Raw genomic sequence first — 13,550 nt, 5'->3', positions numbered from 1 at the left:
GGTGATGGTTAAGAGATTTCTTTTGTGACTAGAAACCTCTGTCCTGTGGGGTACCGCAGAGATCAGTGTTGGGCCATTGCATTTTGTAGTATAAGAGAGTGATTTAGACTTGAATGTAGGAAAGTTGATCATTAAGTTTGCAGATGATAATAAAATTGTGGGATGGTAAATATTGAGAGAATAGCCTCAGATTACAGGAGGATATAGATGGGTTATTCAGATGGGTTGATCAGTTCGTGTGAGGTGATCTACTTGAGCAGGATAAACAAGGCAACGGTAGGACCCTGACCAAGGATCAAAGGAACTATTGTGTGCATGTATACCAATCCCTTAAGGTAGCAGGAAAGTTGGACAAAATGGTTAAAAAGGCATATGGGATGATTGCATTTATTAGCGAAGGCATAAAATTTGAGCAGGGAGGTTATGCTGACACTGTATAAAATTTGGTTAGGCCACAGCTGGAGTATTGTGTGTATTTCTGGAATCCACATTATAGGAGAAATGTGTTTGCATTGGAGAGGATGTAGAGGAGATTTATCAGGATGTTGCTTGAGCTAGCATGTTTTAGTTAGGAAGAGAAATTGGATCAATTCGGGTTATTTTCCTTGGAGCAGACGAAACTAAGGAGAGACGTGATTGAAATATATAAGGTTATGACAGATACAGACAGGATACAGGGGAAAAAACTTGGTGGAAGGATCAATGACCAGAGGCAAACATTTAAGATAAGTGCATGAAGTGCGGAGATGGTGAGAGGTTTTTTTTTCACTCAGGATGGTTGGAGCTCACTGTCCATAAGAGTGGTAGAGACAGAAACTTTCATGATATTTAAGTATTTAGATCTCCACTTGCAATACCAAGGCATACAAGGCTGTGGGTCAAGTGCTGGAAAATGGGATTAGAATAGTTAGGTGCTTGTTTTCAACTGGATCAGACTCAGTGGGCCTTTTACATGCTGTAGACTTCTGACTGTCAGGAGAGATCCATTTTAGTTCATTCATCCAGAGGCTTTGCAGCAGCTAACCTGGTCTTAAATCATTCTAGGGTATTCACCCTCGCTACTCTATCCAAAGCTCAATACGAGTATTGATCACTCCGAACTTTCTTGAATCAACCTTAAGTATACCTTTTGTGTAAATTTGAACATATAGAGTGCAGTTAGCGAGGAAGTTCCAGGATTTTGACCCATCGAAAGTCAAGGAACGATGATTTGGTTCTAAGTCAGGGTGGTGTGTGACTTGGAGTCAAAGTAGTAGATAAAGGTATTTATCCACTGCCCTTGTCCGCCTACATGGTAAAATGTTTCGGTTTAGAAGGTTCCGTGGAAGGAATTTGGTGAGTTATTGCAGTGCATTTTGTCGATGGTATATACTGCTGTCTCTGAGTATCATTAGTGAATGAAATGCATGTTGAAAGTTGTGAATGGGATGCCAATCAAGTGACTGATGTGTTCTAAATGATATTGAGCTTCTTGAGGTTTGCTGGAACTCACCCATCCTGCCAAGAACCAAGTATTCCATCATGTTCCTGACTTGTGCCTTGTAGATGGTTCACAGGCACTGGGATGCATAATTCCTAGCCTTTGACCTGCTCTTGTAGCATGTGTATATAAAGTTTATTATTTAAATTTATTATAGTGGTTATATATTATATGGCTGATCAAGTTCAATTTCTGGTAATGCCCAGGTTATTGATGGTGGAGGATTCACTGATAATGCCAATGTCAAACAGTGATAGTTATTGGATTAGATTAGATTACTTACAGTGTGGAAACAGGCCCTTCGGCCCAACAAGTCCACACCGACCCGCCGAAGCGCAACCCACCCAGACCCATTTCCCTACACTTACCCTTGCACCTAACACTACGGGCAATTTAGCATGGCCAATTCACCTGACCTGCACATTTTTGGACTGTGGGAGGAAACCAGAGCACCCGGAGGAAACCCACGCAGACACGGGGAGAATGTGCAAACTCCACACAGTCAGTTGCCTGAGGCGGGAATTGAACCCGGGTCTCTGGCGCTGTGAGGCAGCAGTGCTAACCACTGTGCCACCGTGCCGCCCTGAGTTATATTCTCTCGTGTTATAGATAGGTATTTTTCTACCACTTGCGTGACGTGAATGATACTTGAGAACTTAGGTTTCTTGACTTTCACTCAAATGTAACTTGAGTGCATGAATATAGAGATTGTATTTTCAATAAATATGTATGTATAGATGTATGAATTAGGAATGGGAGTAGGCCACTCAGGTCCCTAAAGCTTGTTCCTCCAGTAGGATCAAGGCTGATCTAGTTACTCCACTTTCCTGCTTTTTTCAAAGAACCTTCACTCCTTTATTGATGAAGAATCTATCTATCATACTTTAAAAATATTCCAAGGCAATGTTCCTCAAATGGCAGTGGAAGTAGAGTCCCAAAGATTCATGTTGGGATGCAGGGGGGTGGGGGGATTTTCTCCATCTCTGTTTTCAGTAAGCGACCTCTCATTTTTGAATAGTGACCCTCATCTTAGATTCTCCAACAAGAGGAAACATCCTTGGCAAAACCCTCCAGCTTAATTTAAAACCAGCAACACAGTAAAGATTTATCCCATGCAGTGAACATAGAACATAGAAAAATACAGCGCAGTACAGGCCCTTTGGCCCTCAATGTTGCGCCGATCCAAGCCCACCTAACCTATACAAGCCTACTATCCTCCATATGCCTATCCAATGCCCATTTAAATGCCCATCAAGAGGAAGGGTCCACCACTGCTACTGGCAGGGCATTCCATGAACTCACGACTCGCTGAGTAAAGAATCTACCCCTCACATCTGTCCTATACCTACCACCCCTTAATTTGAAGCTATGCCCCCTCGTAATAGCTGACTCCAGTAATCTGTAGAAATTCGAGTGGTCAAGAACTAAAGTCAAAATTAACAACTTTATTTCTGAAAGGAGAATAATTAACTAACAACTATGTACAAGTCCTTACGCTAACCTATCTTTTACCTTCCCTTCTTTGATACTAGTTCGATAAAACTCCCAAATAAGATTTACAATACAACACTTCTTATCTCAAAACCAGGCAGCTTTTGGTTCTTACATTTGGATCTTCCTGTGTCTTCTTTTCTTTTTAGGAATTTCTGCATCACAGGTAATTGATCGAAAAGGTACCTCTTAAGAGAGCTATTTTTAAGCAGTCTGTTACATGCTGGGGCTTGGCAGTTCTCATCTCGACTGTTTAATTTTCCCCAAAGCATCGGATTGTGTCATTGGCTTTAAAAGTCTTCAATATACTAAACTCAAACTGGATTAGAGTTTGGTATTTTTAAGGGTATAATTTAAACTGATTGGCCAAATTTGAATTTGTTTTGGTCTCCAGGCAACGAGCTAATCGCGTTGTTTGACCAAGTGTTACATTGTTACCTTATTGAGAACACTTAGTACTGTGCCTGGTAGTTTTGCACAGGCAAAGGTGAGGACTGCAGATGCTGGAAACCAGAGATTCCTGATGAAGGGCTTTTACCCGAAACATCGATTTTCCTGCTCCTCGGACCCACTGTACTTTTCCAGCACCACTCCTGTTTTAAAGTACACCCACACCTTCATAACTAGACCTGCAGGACATTTTATATTTCAATCAAGTTGCCTCTTACTCTTCTAAACTCTACCAGACACAGGTCTTGCTTATACAGTCTTTTCTCATGAGCCAGTCAGCTTGTCCAAAGCCCAGGCATTAGTCAGTCTAGTAAACTTCCTCTGAAAAGTTTCCAACCTCTTATACCCTTTCTCAACTAAGATACCAATACTTTATACAGCACTCCAGAAGTGGTCTTACCAATGCTCTGTATAACTGAAGCATAAGCTCCCTACTTTTACATTCATTTCCTCTAAGTTTGTGAGAAGATTTGTAGCTCGGGTGCTCGTTGTTGTGGTTCTGTTCGCCGAGCTGGGAATTTGTGTTGCAGACGTTTCGTCCCCTGTCTAGGTGACATCCTCAGTGCTTGGGAGTCTCCTGTGAAGCGCTTCTGTGATCTCTCCTCCGGCATTTGTAGTGGCTTGAATCTGCTGCTTCCGGTTGTCAGTTCCAGCTGTCCATTGCAGTGGTCAGTATATTGGGTCCAGATCGATGTGCTCATTTCCTCTTTCAATAAACAATAACATTCTAATATCTTTCCTAACTACTTGCTCTACCTGTACGGTAACCTTTTGTGATTCATGTATTAGGACATCCTGATCTCTCTGCATATCAGAGCTCTGCAACATCTCACCATTTAGATAATATGCTTGCTTTTATTCTTCCTGTCAAAATGGGCAATCTCTCATTTTCTCACATTATATGCCGTTTGTCAGATCTTTATCCATTCACTCATCTATATCCCTTTGTAGTCTCATGCCTTCTACAACAAATTACTTTCCTGCCCGCCTTTGTTACTTACAAATTTATGAACTATATCTTCAATTCCTTCATCCAAGTCATTTGTATAGCCTGTAAAATGTAGAGGGCCCAGCACCATAATCACACCAATTGTCATATTTTGACAAAACAAAAATGACCCATTTATCCCTATTCTTTCATGATGGCTACCCAATCTTCCATCCATGCCAATATGTTACTGCCTGTAAAATGAGATTTTATTTTCCTCAGCAACATTTAATGTGATCCTATTATCAAATGTTTTCTGGAATTCCATCAGTTGATATCTACCAATGCTCTTTTATTCACAGCGTACGTTACTTCATCAAATACATCGGTTAAACATGAATTACCTTTCACAAAGCTATGTTGACTCTGTCTGCTCAACTTGAATGTTTTGAAATATCTGAAAGTTTTGAAGTGTCCTGTTGTAATGGCTTTAATAATGGCTTCCAACATCTTCCCAATGACAGACATTAAGCTAACTGCCCTGTACTTTCCTGCTTTCTACCTCCTCCCCTAATGGCAATTTACATTCGCTACTTTCCCTAAAACTAAGACATTTTGGAAAAGTAAAACAAGCTTGCAGCTCCAACAAATTTTCGGTGCCACCTCCTTGCAGGCTATAATTTTCTTGAATTTCTCCCTTCCCTCTTCTGACTCACAGCTATTCCTGGGATGTTACTTGTTTTCTTAATAGTGAAGACCAGTGCAAAATATCTGTTCACTTAATCCTTAATGTCTTTATTTTCCATTATTAATTCCCCAGACCCAATTTCTTTCAAATCAACACACTTTTTTTAACTCTTCTTTTTAAATTTCGATCAAAATTCTTAATATATGTTTAGCTAGCTTTCCTTTGTACTATAATTTTACCCCGGTTAGTAACCTTGTAATTCTTTGCTTTTTTAAAGATATTCTGTCCATGCAGCTGACTTGCTGCCCATTTTTTGTGCAATCATATGACACATTTTGTTGAAGCTTTTTGTTATGTACTCATCAGGACAATTTGCAAGAATACCATTATAAAAGGGAACAGCATTTTTACATCATATGCAAAACATATGTTGGATGGTTGGCAAGTGGATTTAGATTGATAGAGACCTTGCCATGGCAAATGCACCTATTAAATAGTTACTAACAGTCAACTGTCAATCAGATTTAATTATCCACATATGGATTCCAAATTAAACATGTAGCAAACAGTAATTTAAAAGACAATGCTGGAATAGATTACGCTAATTTAAATTGACAGTGATAATTCCAATCCACAAAGAGTTTATCAGATAAAAAATGCAGAAGTGGCATAAAAGTTGATGTAAAATATTTAAGAATGTTTCATGTTTAGGTTACTATGGTGAGTCTTGCATCGATGCCTGTCAGCTGAATCCATGTGAGAATGAATCTGTCTGTCGTCGCAAACCCAGTTCCTCTCATGGGTACACATGTGACTGTGGAGAGAACCATTTTGGCCAGTACTGCGAGCACAGGTAAAACAATACTGCTGAATGGAGGAATGCAATACATTTCTAATAGGGAATGAAGTTAGAAGCACCAAAGGTTGCCGTTGTGAGAATAGTTGTATAGAAAATCTGAGGAATGGCATAAGGATGTCATTCATGTACTTTACAGTTTTAAACAAAGACGTTGCAGTCTGGGTGGAATGTGCTAGATGTTATTGGACTTTGCCTAACCATCAGATGATTCTGTGGAACTTGGGTGTGCCTTTTTGACTTGTGTATTCATCTGCAGGATGTGGAAATCACTGGTAAGGCTAGCATTTATTGCCCATCTTCAGAAAGTGCAAGTCAATTGTACAGATATTTTCCTAACCAACCTATTCAGAGATATTATTAGACACCTCTGGAGCAAGTGGAACTTGAATCTGGACCTCCTGCACCAGAGGTGGGGAGACAACCAATGGGCCACAAGACCCTTATGTTAGTTGTATATTGACCTTCATTGAATTATATAAAGGTGATAGGAATTAACTGGAGGATTCATGTGTACACTATAAATAGACAAACTAAGGATCTTTTTATGGAGTGGTTGTGTTCTGGGCTCAGAGATCCTCATGATTTGATGACCATGAGGTGTCATAACACGTCCAAACATTTCATTATAGAATAAATCGGCTAAAATTATAGTTATTGAATTAAGAGATGCATGCTTGTAATGTGTAACTGTAAATAAATAGATAATGCGCGCAAAGATTGGTTCCAGTTCTACTCTTCACCATCTGGCTTTTTTGAATATAACAATTCAGTATGCTTAAGACGTGGAACAAAAATCATCCACCTTATTCTTTCACCCCACATTCCAACCCCTACCCCTAAAACTGTTTGTACCTGCCCAAAAATGTATTTTGAGATGCCCTTAACTCTGAAAAGTGATTTTTGTGGGTAGTTTGAAATTGTTTTGTTGCCAAGGATTTGCTGCCACTATATTTTAAACAGTTAATATGATGTATTCAGAAGAATGGTATATCCTTCCATGCATGTGCATTAGTCCTTGCTGTATTTTGTTTGACCTTTTTCTTCCCTTTCCCCCTCAATGTATTCCTTGTACCCTTAATTTTTTTATTACAACAGAATCATATTGTAGAGTTTGTTTATAGTGCACCAGTCACAGTTGACTGTTCAAGAGAGAAATAATATTTGATTCTCATTTCAGTACCTTTATAATGTACACAATGCCTTTGATAGACACTGCAGTGAGTGTGGAATTTACCTTCAGAGCTTTAAAAATGTTGCAACTGGACCATGTGTTTTTCCATGCCTACCTCAATGGTTTGGGTTCAGAATTTATTGTGGACTATGAATGGGAATCGGTATCTTGCAACTGTGTTCTTTGCGCAACAAATGGTAAGTGCTATAATGATTTTTATTCCCTCCTGAATTTCCATCTAGAATCGATCACCAATGTCCCAAAGGCTGGTGGGGGAATCCAACTTGTGGACCCTGCAACTGTGATATCAGTAAGGGCTTTGACCCGGACTGCAACAAGACAAATGGCCAATGCTACTGCAAGGTTAGTATCATCGTGTCATCAAGAAAATGCCACTTTTTATCTTTCTTGTCCCTTCCTTGATAGAGTTTTCATTAAGGTTTGAATATGTATCATATATTGAAACCTCTAAACTTCCTGAATGTACAACTAAAAATAAATCAGCTGTTGATTTTTATTGAGATCCATTGATGAGTTTTACATTTATCATTACCAGTATAAGCAGCATCAGTTTGACTTTTTAAATATATGATGCTGTGGTTATTACTTCAATGTATTCTGCCTGTCAAAGAATCTAATTTGATAATTTTTCTTGTCTGGCACACAGACACCAATTTCCCCAGTTTGTTTCATGATTCAGCCATGATTCAGCCATAATAGGTATCTAACAATGATGTCTTTAAGACTCATCATTGTAAGTCACCCACTTGAGTAGTGCTCCACACAAGTCAATAACTACATAATTTACAGACTGTTTATGTCACTTTACAAATATACATTCAGTCATGGGAGTATGGGTTCACTGGTGTTGTCAACATTTATGTCAATCCCCAAGTGATCTTGAGAAGATGGTAATGAGCTGCTACCTTGAACTTCTGCAGTCTAAGGCATGCAAATATACCTATAGTATTGCGATGAAGGGACTTACAGGATTTTAACAGCAGCAATGAAGGAACAGGATGATGTGAAAGACTTGATGGGAACTGCCTTCCAAAGTGTTCCATGAGCCTATTAATCGTTAGTCTTGGCAGTGGAGATTACAGGTCTGATAGGTGCTACTGAAAGAGCCTTGGTGAGTTATTGAAGTGCGATCCTGTCAATAATTCACAGCTGCCACGGTGCACTGATGGTCGAAGTTGCAAAAGTTTTAAGATACTAGATGGGATTTCTAGTGGTTTACTTTCTCCTGAGTGGTTTCAAGCTGTGCTCCTCCAATCAAGTATGGAGTATTCCATCATGCTGCTGACTTTTCCTTATTGATGGTAGAGACTCAAAAGATGAGTTATTGCTACAGAGTTCTTAGCCTCTGATCTGCTCAGATAACTACAGTTTTTCATATTGCTGGTCCAACCAGCAGAAGGTTTCCCCTCAATTTATATCAACATAAGTTTTACTAGGACTTCTTGATGCCACATGCTGCCTAGATGCTAATGGTGCAAGAATTGGCCAGATTGGGTTTGTCTTGCTTTTGAGGATAGGACAGAATTTGATAGTTTTAGGCATTGCCAGAAAGATGCTATTTTTGGAATTTTACTAGAGCAGCTTGACTTAGGGCATAGCTCCAAGTTGCTCCTCAGATGCTGCATGACCTGCTGTGCTTTTCCAGCACCACACTCTTGATTGTAATCTCCAGCATCTGCAGTCCACACTTTTGCCTTGAAACATAGCTAGTCCTGTAGCACCAGGCTTCACTACTATGGTTGGAATGTTTGAACTGAACATAGAGTTTGCTGTATCTGGTTCCTTCTTGACATCAGGTGTCATGAATTGACTGACAATATCATTTATGATGCTAGGGACTTCAGGAGTAGGTTAAGATGGATCATCCTTTGACAGTTATGTATATATGCAGTTGCATAAATCTTTAACATTACCTTAAATTTCTGAAATTATTCAGCGTTGAAGATGGGAATGTTTGTGCAGCTTTTTATTTATTTAATTATCCACTAGTGTCCTTATGATGGTCACGAGATTCATGATTATCTTTACTGAGACTAGCTTTTTATTCCAAGTTTATTAATTAATTGAATTGAACTTTTGCAGTTGCCATTGGTTGGATTTGAATTCTGGGTACTTGAATATTATCCTAGATTACAAGGTTATTAGGCAAAAGTAAGGACTGCAGATGCTAGAAATTAGTAGTCCAGTAATATTACTATTATTCATGTCATATGTAATTTTCCATATATATTTGTTGAATTAATTTGAGCTTATTTTACAGTTTCTGGTTCCAGCTCATACCATTTTGAAATAAATACTGTGAAATGTCCTCTGCTGTTCACAAAACTTATGAAAGAACGACCAGTGAAATATTTCTTTGCTTGAGTTGAATTCGAAACTGGCTGGATTACCAAATCCCTAAACTTGGCAATATTTAAATCGTTGACTACAACAAATTAATTTTTAAAATACTATAACATAAGAATTCCCAATTTATTTGCAATTTATGGATTTATTTGGATCATAATTCTTATAAGCAAGGAGCCCCACAAATATTTTAGTCACACAAAAGATCACTGTTTTAAACTCCATTTAACTTGAGTTCATTTTTATTCTTTCAGGAGTTTCACTATCGTCCTGTTGGAAGCGATGCATGCCTACCTTGTGACTGCTATCCCATTGGCTCGTTTTCCAGGTCATGTGATCAAGAAACTGGCCAATGTCACTGTAGATCAGGAGTGATTGGACGTCAGTGTAACCAGTGTGATAATCCTTTTGCGGAGGTCACGCACAGTGGGTGTGAAGGTGAGAAATGTCCCTGAGATATAATTTATTGCCAATCTGCTGTAGAAATGAAACTTTTAAAAAGAATTTTGCACAGCTGAGAAGCTTAAATTAACTTTGTACCATAAGTAAAATTACTAAACATTGTACGGATTTGATCTTCACACCTAGTGCTGTCTGGAAATAATGTATAACTTAAAAATTGTTTCATTGACAAATTTTGCTCTAATGTTGTCATTTTGAAATTGACATTTCAAATAATGGCACCCTTCCATTATGTATTTTTTACAGAATTTCTATGTCTGTTGTTTAATGTTGATATTAACTTGTTTAGAATAAACAATATCATGCTTCATATAAACTGACACAAAGAGTATACAATTGCGTTTATGTTTTAGTGTGGAATTATGTTTTATTGAGCTGTTAAAGCTACTAATCTTGCTGGAAAATACCATCCTCAAAGTGAAGAAATCTTCCTTCATCTCATGGCATGTGCGTTATTCCTAGAGTGTGCTCCCCCCATCTAAAGAGGGGAAATATCCAACTTACATCCACCCCATTGATCTCAATGAGAATTTTATATGTTTGAATAAGATCATCTATTATTTTTCTAAACCCAAGAGAATATAAATCCAATCTATTTAAACTTCTCTCACCACAGTCCCTCCAACCCAGGAATTAGTTCATATCTCCGTGATTCTCTCAATTGATAAATCCTCCATTTGTTTAACATCCATCTATATAGGAAAATTAGTTTTGGAGCTGTAGTGTGTTGCCACATAGATTCCGCCTGGCAACATGGTTCTAAAGGTTGGTTTAAAAAAATATTGATCAAGAGGCGAAAGGAAACTGTTGTCATGGTGTATATACTAAAATATGAATTAAGAGCAGGAGTAAACCACTCAATGCCTTGAGCCTACTTCACCATTCAATAAGATGATGGCTAATGTGATTACTCCTGCCCTCTCACCATAACCTTTCAATCCCTTTTTTATCAAGAATCTATCTATCCATTTAAAAATATTCAAAGACTCTGCGTTCAATCCCTTTTGAGACAGTGTTTCTTCACATCTTTGTCTTAAAAAGGCAAATCCTTATTTTGAAGCAGTAACCCCTATTTCTAGGTTCTCTCACAAGTGGATACATCCTATCCACTTACACTCTGTTAAGAACTCTCAGGTATAAAATTTTCAATCAAGTTGCCTCCTACTCTTCTATGTTCCAGTTTTTAGAAGGCTAATTTGGCATAGCATGTAGAAATTATACCTCTTGTATTCCACTCCAGTGAAAGTTCAAAGTCCAGCAGAAGGTTCAAAGTATGTCTATCAACCAATGTTCTCCATAGGTTCACTAACATTCGCAGGTTCCCTGTCCTCATCTGCTTCTTGGAAAGACCCAATTCCGTTCTCTTGGTTTCTTTGTTGCACCTGTTGTGAAGAAACAAACTTCCATACTAAACCATATGTCTTCCTTTTCCTTCCCTCTCCCATTCTCCCATAATAAGAATTTCCTTTTCCCTTGTCTTCCACCTCACCTCACATTCAGTGGGTCATTTTCAATTACCAGATGCATTTTTCCCTACTCTCAGCTTTCTATAGGAAATCATTCCTTCTACAACACTGCTCCACTCCTCCATTACTTTCCCTGTCCACTGGCATCTTTACAAGCAAGCACAATAGATAAAATATTAGTCTTTTACCCCCTTCCTTCTCATCATCCAAGGCTCCTAATACTCATTCCAGCTGAAACACCAATTTACTTGTACTACTTGCAATTTGGTAGTTTAGCATTCACTGTTCATGATCAGGGAAATCAAACACAGACCTGGTGATCCTATTGGCTTGCAGACTGAAATTTCAGTCAGCACCAATCACCAAATAATGGTGAGAACCAACATTTTGCTGATCTAGGAGATCCATCAATTGATAAGGAGTGAACATGAATGGTGTAAGTGAGAGAAGGACACTACTGGATGTATGAGGGCAGGAAGCAGGCTGCAAAAGATATAAGGAGAATAGCATGCTGGAAGGGGAGTGTGGGTGGGGAGAAGAGCAAACTGCAAAGAAAAGAGATCTGTTTTAAACCTATCGACAGAGGAATGAATATTCAGCTAACTGGGACCCAAGAAAACTTCACATCAATGAGGAATGTGGAATGTATAATTGAGGGTGGCATAATTCAGCAGCAACTATACTTGGCGAGGGAGGAAAGCAGTGGGTTCTACTGTAATGAACATTGTCAATTATTAAAGTTAAATCTGAAATTGAGATCCAAGATGTAGTAAATAAGATTGTCACCACATGATGATGCTCACCCCTCTAGTTTCTCACCTTCCAACATTGTGCACCACCCCTCAATAACTTACACTGTTCAATTCCCCTCACTCTGTTGCCTTTCCTGCACTTCCTCCTCCAACTGACATGGCTCCTGACTGACTGATGTCAAAGGTTTCACCACTTCTGGGGTTGTGGATTGAAGCTGGTAAGCACTGACAGGATGTTTGTGTGGGGATAGTGAGCACTGTGAGGCTGTGAAGAGGTGAACACAATCGGGATGTGCAGGTTGGATAAAAAATATGTTGGGGGTGTGAGTGTGTTGGGGCTGTGAGCACTATTGAGGTCTGCACAAATCAGGTATGTGTATCAGGTGGTGTGGGAGAGTGGTGAGCATTGTTGGGAGAGTGGCATGGAGTTGAATACATTTTTGTGGAGCTCTGAGCTATTGGTGAGCTATGTTGAGGTTGTCATGTTGCTGGACTGCTTTAAACTCTTTCCACCTGTTATGAAAGCTCTAAGTAAAACTGCGTTAAAGCCAGAATAAGTACTTTCTAGGACAAGCAGACCAAGTACCTGTGGTTCTGGCCATCTTGAGGTACTGTCGTAGGGAATTGTGCAGAAATCTGAGCAAAGTAGAACAAGTGATTGGAAATTAAACTTTGTTCATAAGTACTATGTTATGTGCTTGTTGTAATTTCCTTAGCATCCAAAGGGGCATCAATTCCTCTTACTAAGATTTGGGCAAATGTATATTGTATGTTTATAAGAATCCTCATTGTAAACATAAACTCACATAATACTTTGTGGGTTGACACGGTGGCTCAGTGGTTAGCATGCTGCCTCACAGCGCCAAGGACCTGGGTTTGATTCCAGCCTTGGGCAACTGTCTGTGTGGAGTTTGTACATTCTCCCTGTATGTGCGTGGGTTTGCTTCAGGTGCTCCAGTTTCCTCCCACAGTCCAAAGATGTGCAGGTCAGGTGAATTGGCCAAGCCAAATTGCCCACAGTGTTCAGGGATGTGTAGGTTAGATGCATTGGTCCAGGGTAAATATTGGTAATAGGGCAGGGGAATAGGTCTGGGTGGGTTACTCTTTGCAGGGCCGGTGTGAACTTGTTGGGCCAAAGGGCCTGTTTCCATACTGTAGGGATTCTATATAAGAAACCTCACAAACACTTTGTGGTGCATTAACTTTAATAGGCTTACTACAAACAGCCATTATATATCCTTTTTTGAAGTTACTGCTGAAACCTCAAATCCTCATTGTATCTTATGATCAATAATTGGATCAATTAAAAAGATTCCTAGACTTCCACTACAGCAATTAGTGTTTTAGCTGGTACAGTTAAATTTTGTGTAGCATATTTCACTACAGTAATGCTAATTTGTTGGATATTTTAGACCAGTCTATTCTTAAAATGCTAT

The 13,550-nt window shown here is 39.1% G+C and overlaps 1 protein-coding gene across 8 annotated transcripts in view; it reads left to right on the top strand.

The window, feature by feature from the left end:
- Positions 1-13,550, top strand: part of celsr3 (cadherin, EGF LAG seven-pass G-type receptor 3) — a 251,061-nt gene that overhangs the window by 133,339 nt on the left and 104,172 nt on the right. For all 8 annotated transcript variants that reach the window (XR_015759367.1, XM_087994121.1, XM_087994118.1 and 5 more), the window contains exons 13-15: positions 5,749-5,890; positions 7,310-7,430; positions 9,689-9,872. Coding sequence is in view for 7 of the 8 variants with exons in the window: in XM_087994121.1 (XP_087850247.1) it covers positions 5,749-5,890; positions 7,310-7,430; positions 9,689-9,872 (447 nt within the window). In the remaining variant the exon portion in view is untranslated. The remainder of the gene's footprint in view (positions 1-5,748; positions 5,891-7,309; positions 7,431-9,688; positions 9,873-13,550) is intronic.

This window comes from Chiloscyllium plagiosum, unplaced genomic scaffold, assembly GCF_037043375.1.
Source record: "Chiloscyllium plagiosum isolate Xiang-an unplaced genomic scaffold, Cpla_swu_hap1 HiC_scaffold_14, whole genome shotgun sequence".
Lineage (NCBI taxonomy): Eukaryota > Metazoa > Chordata > Chondrichthyes > Orectolobiformes > Hemiscylliidae > Chiloscyllium > Chiloscyllium plagiosum.
Note: the sequence above shows the minus strand (reverse complement) of the source record. Positions and strands in the feature narration are given on the sequence as shown.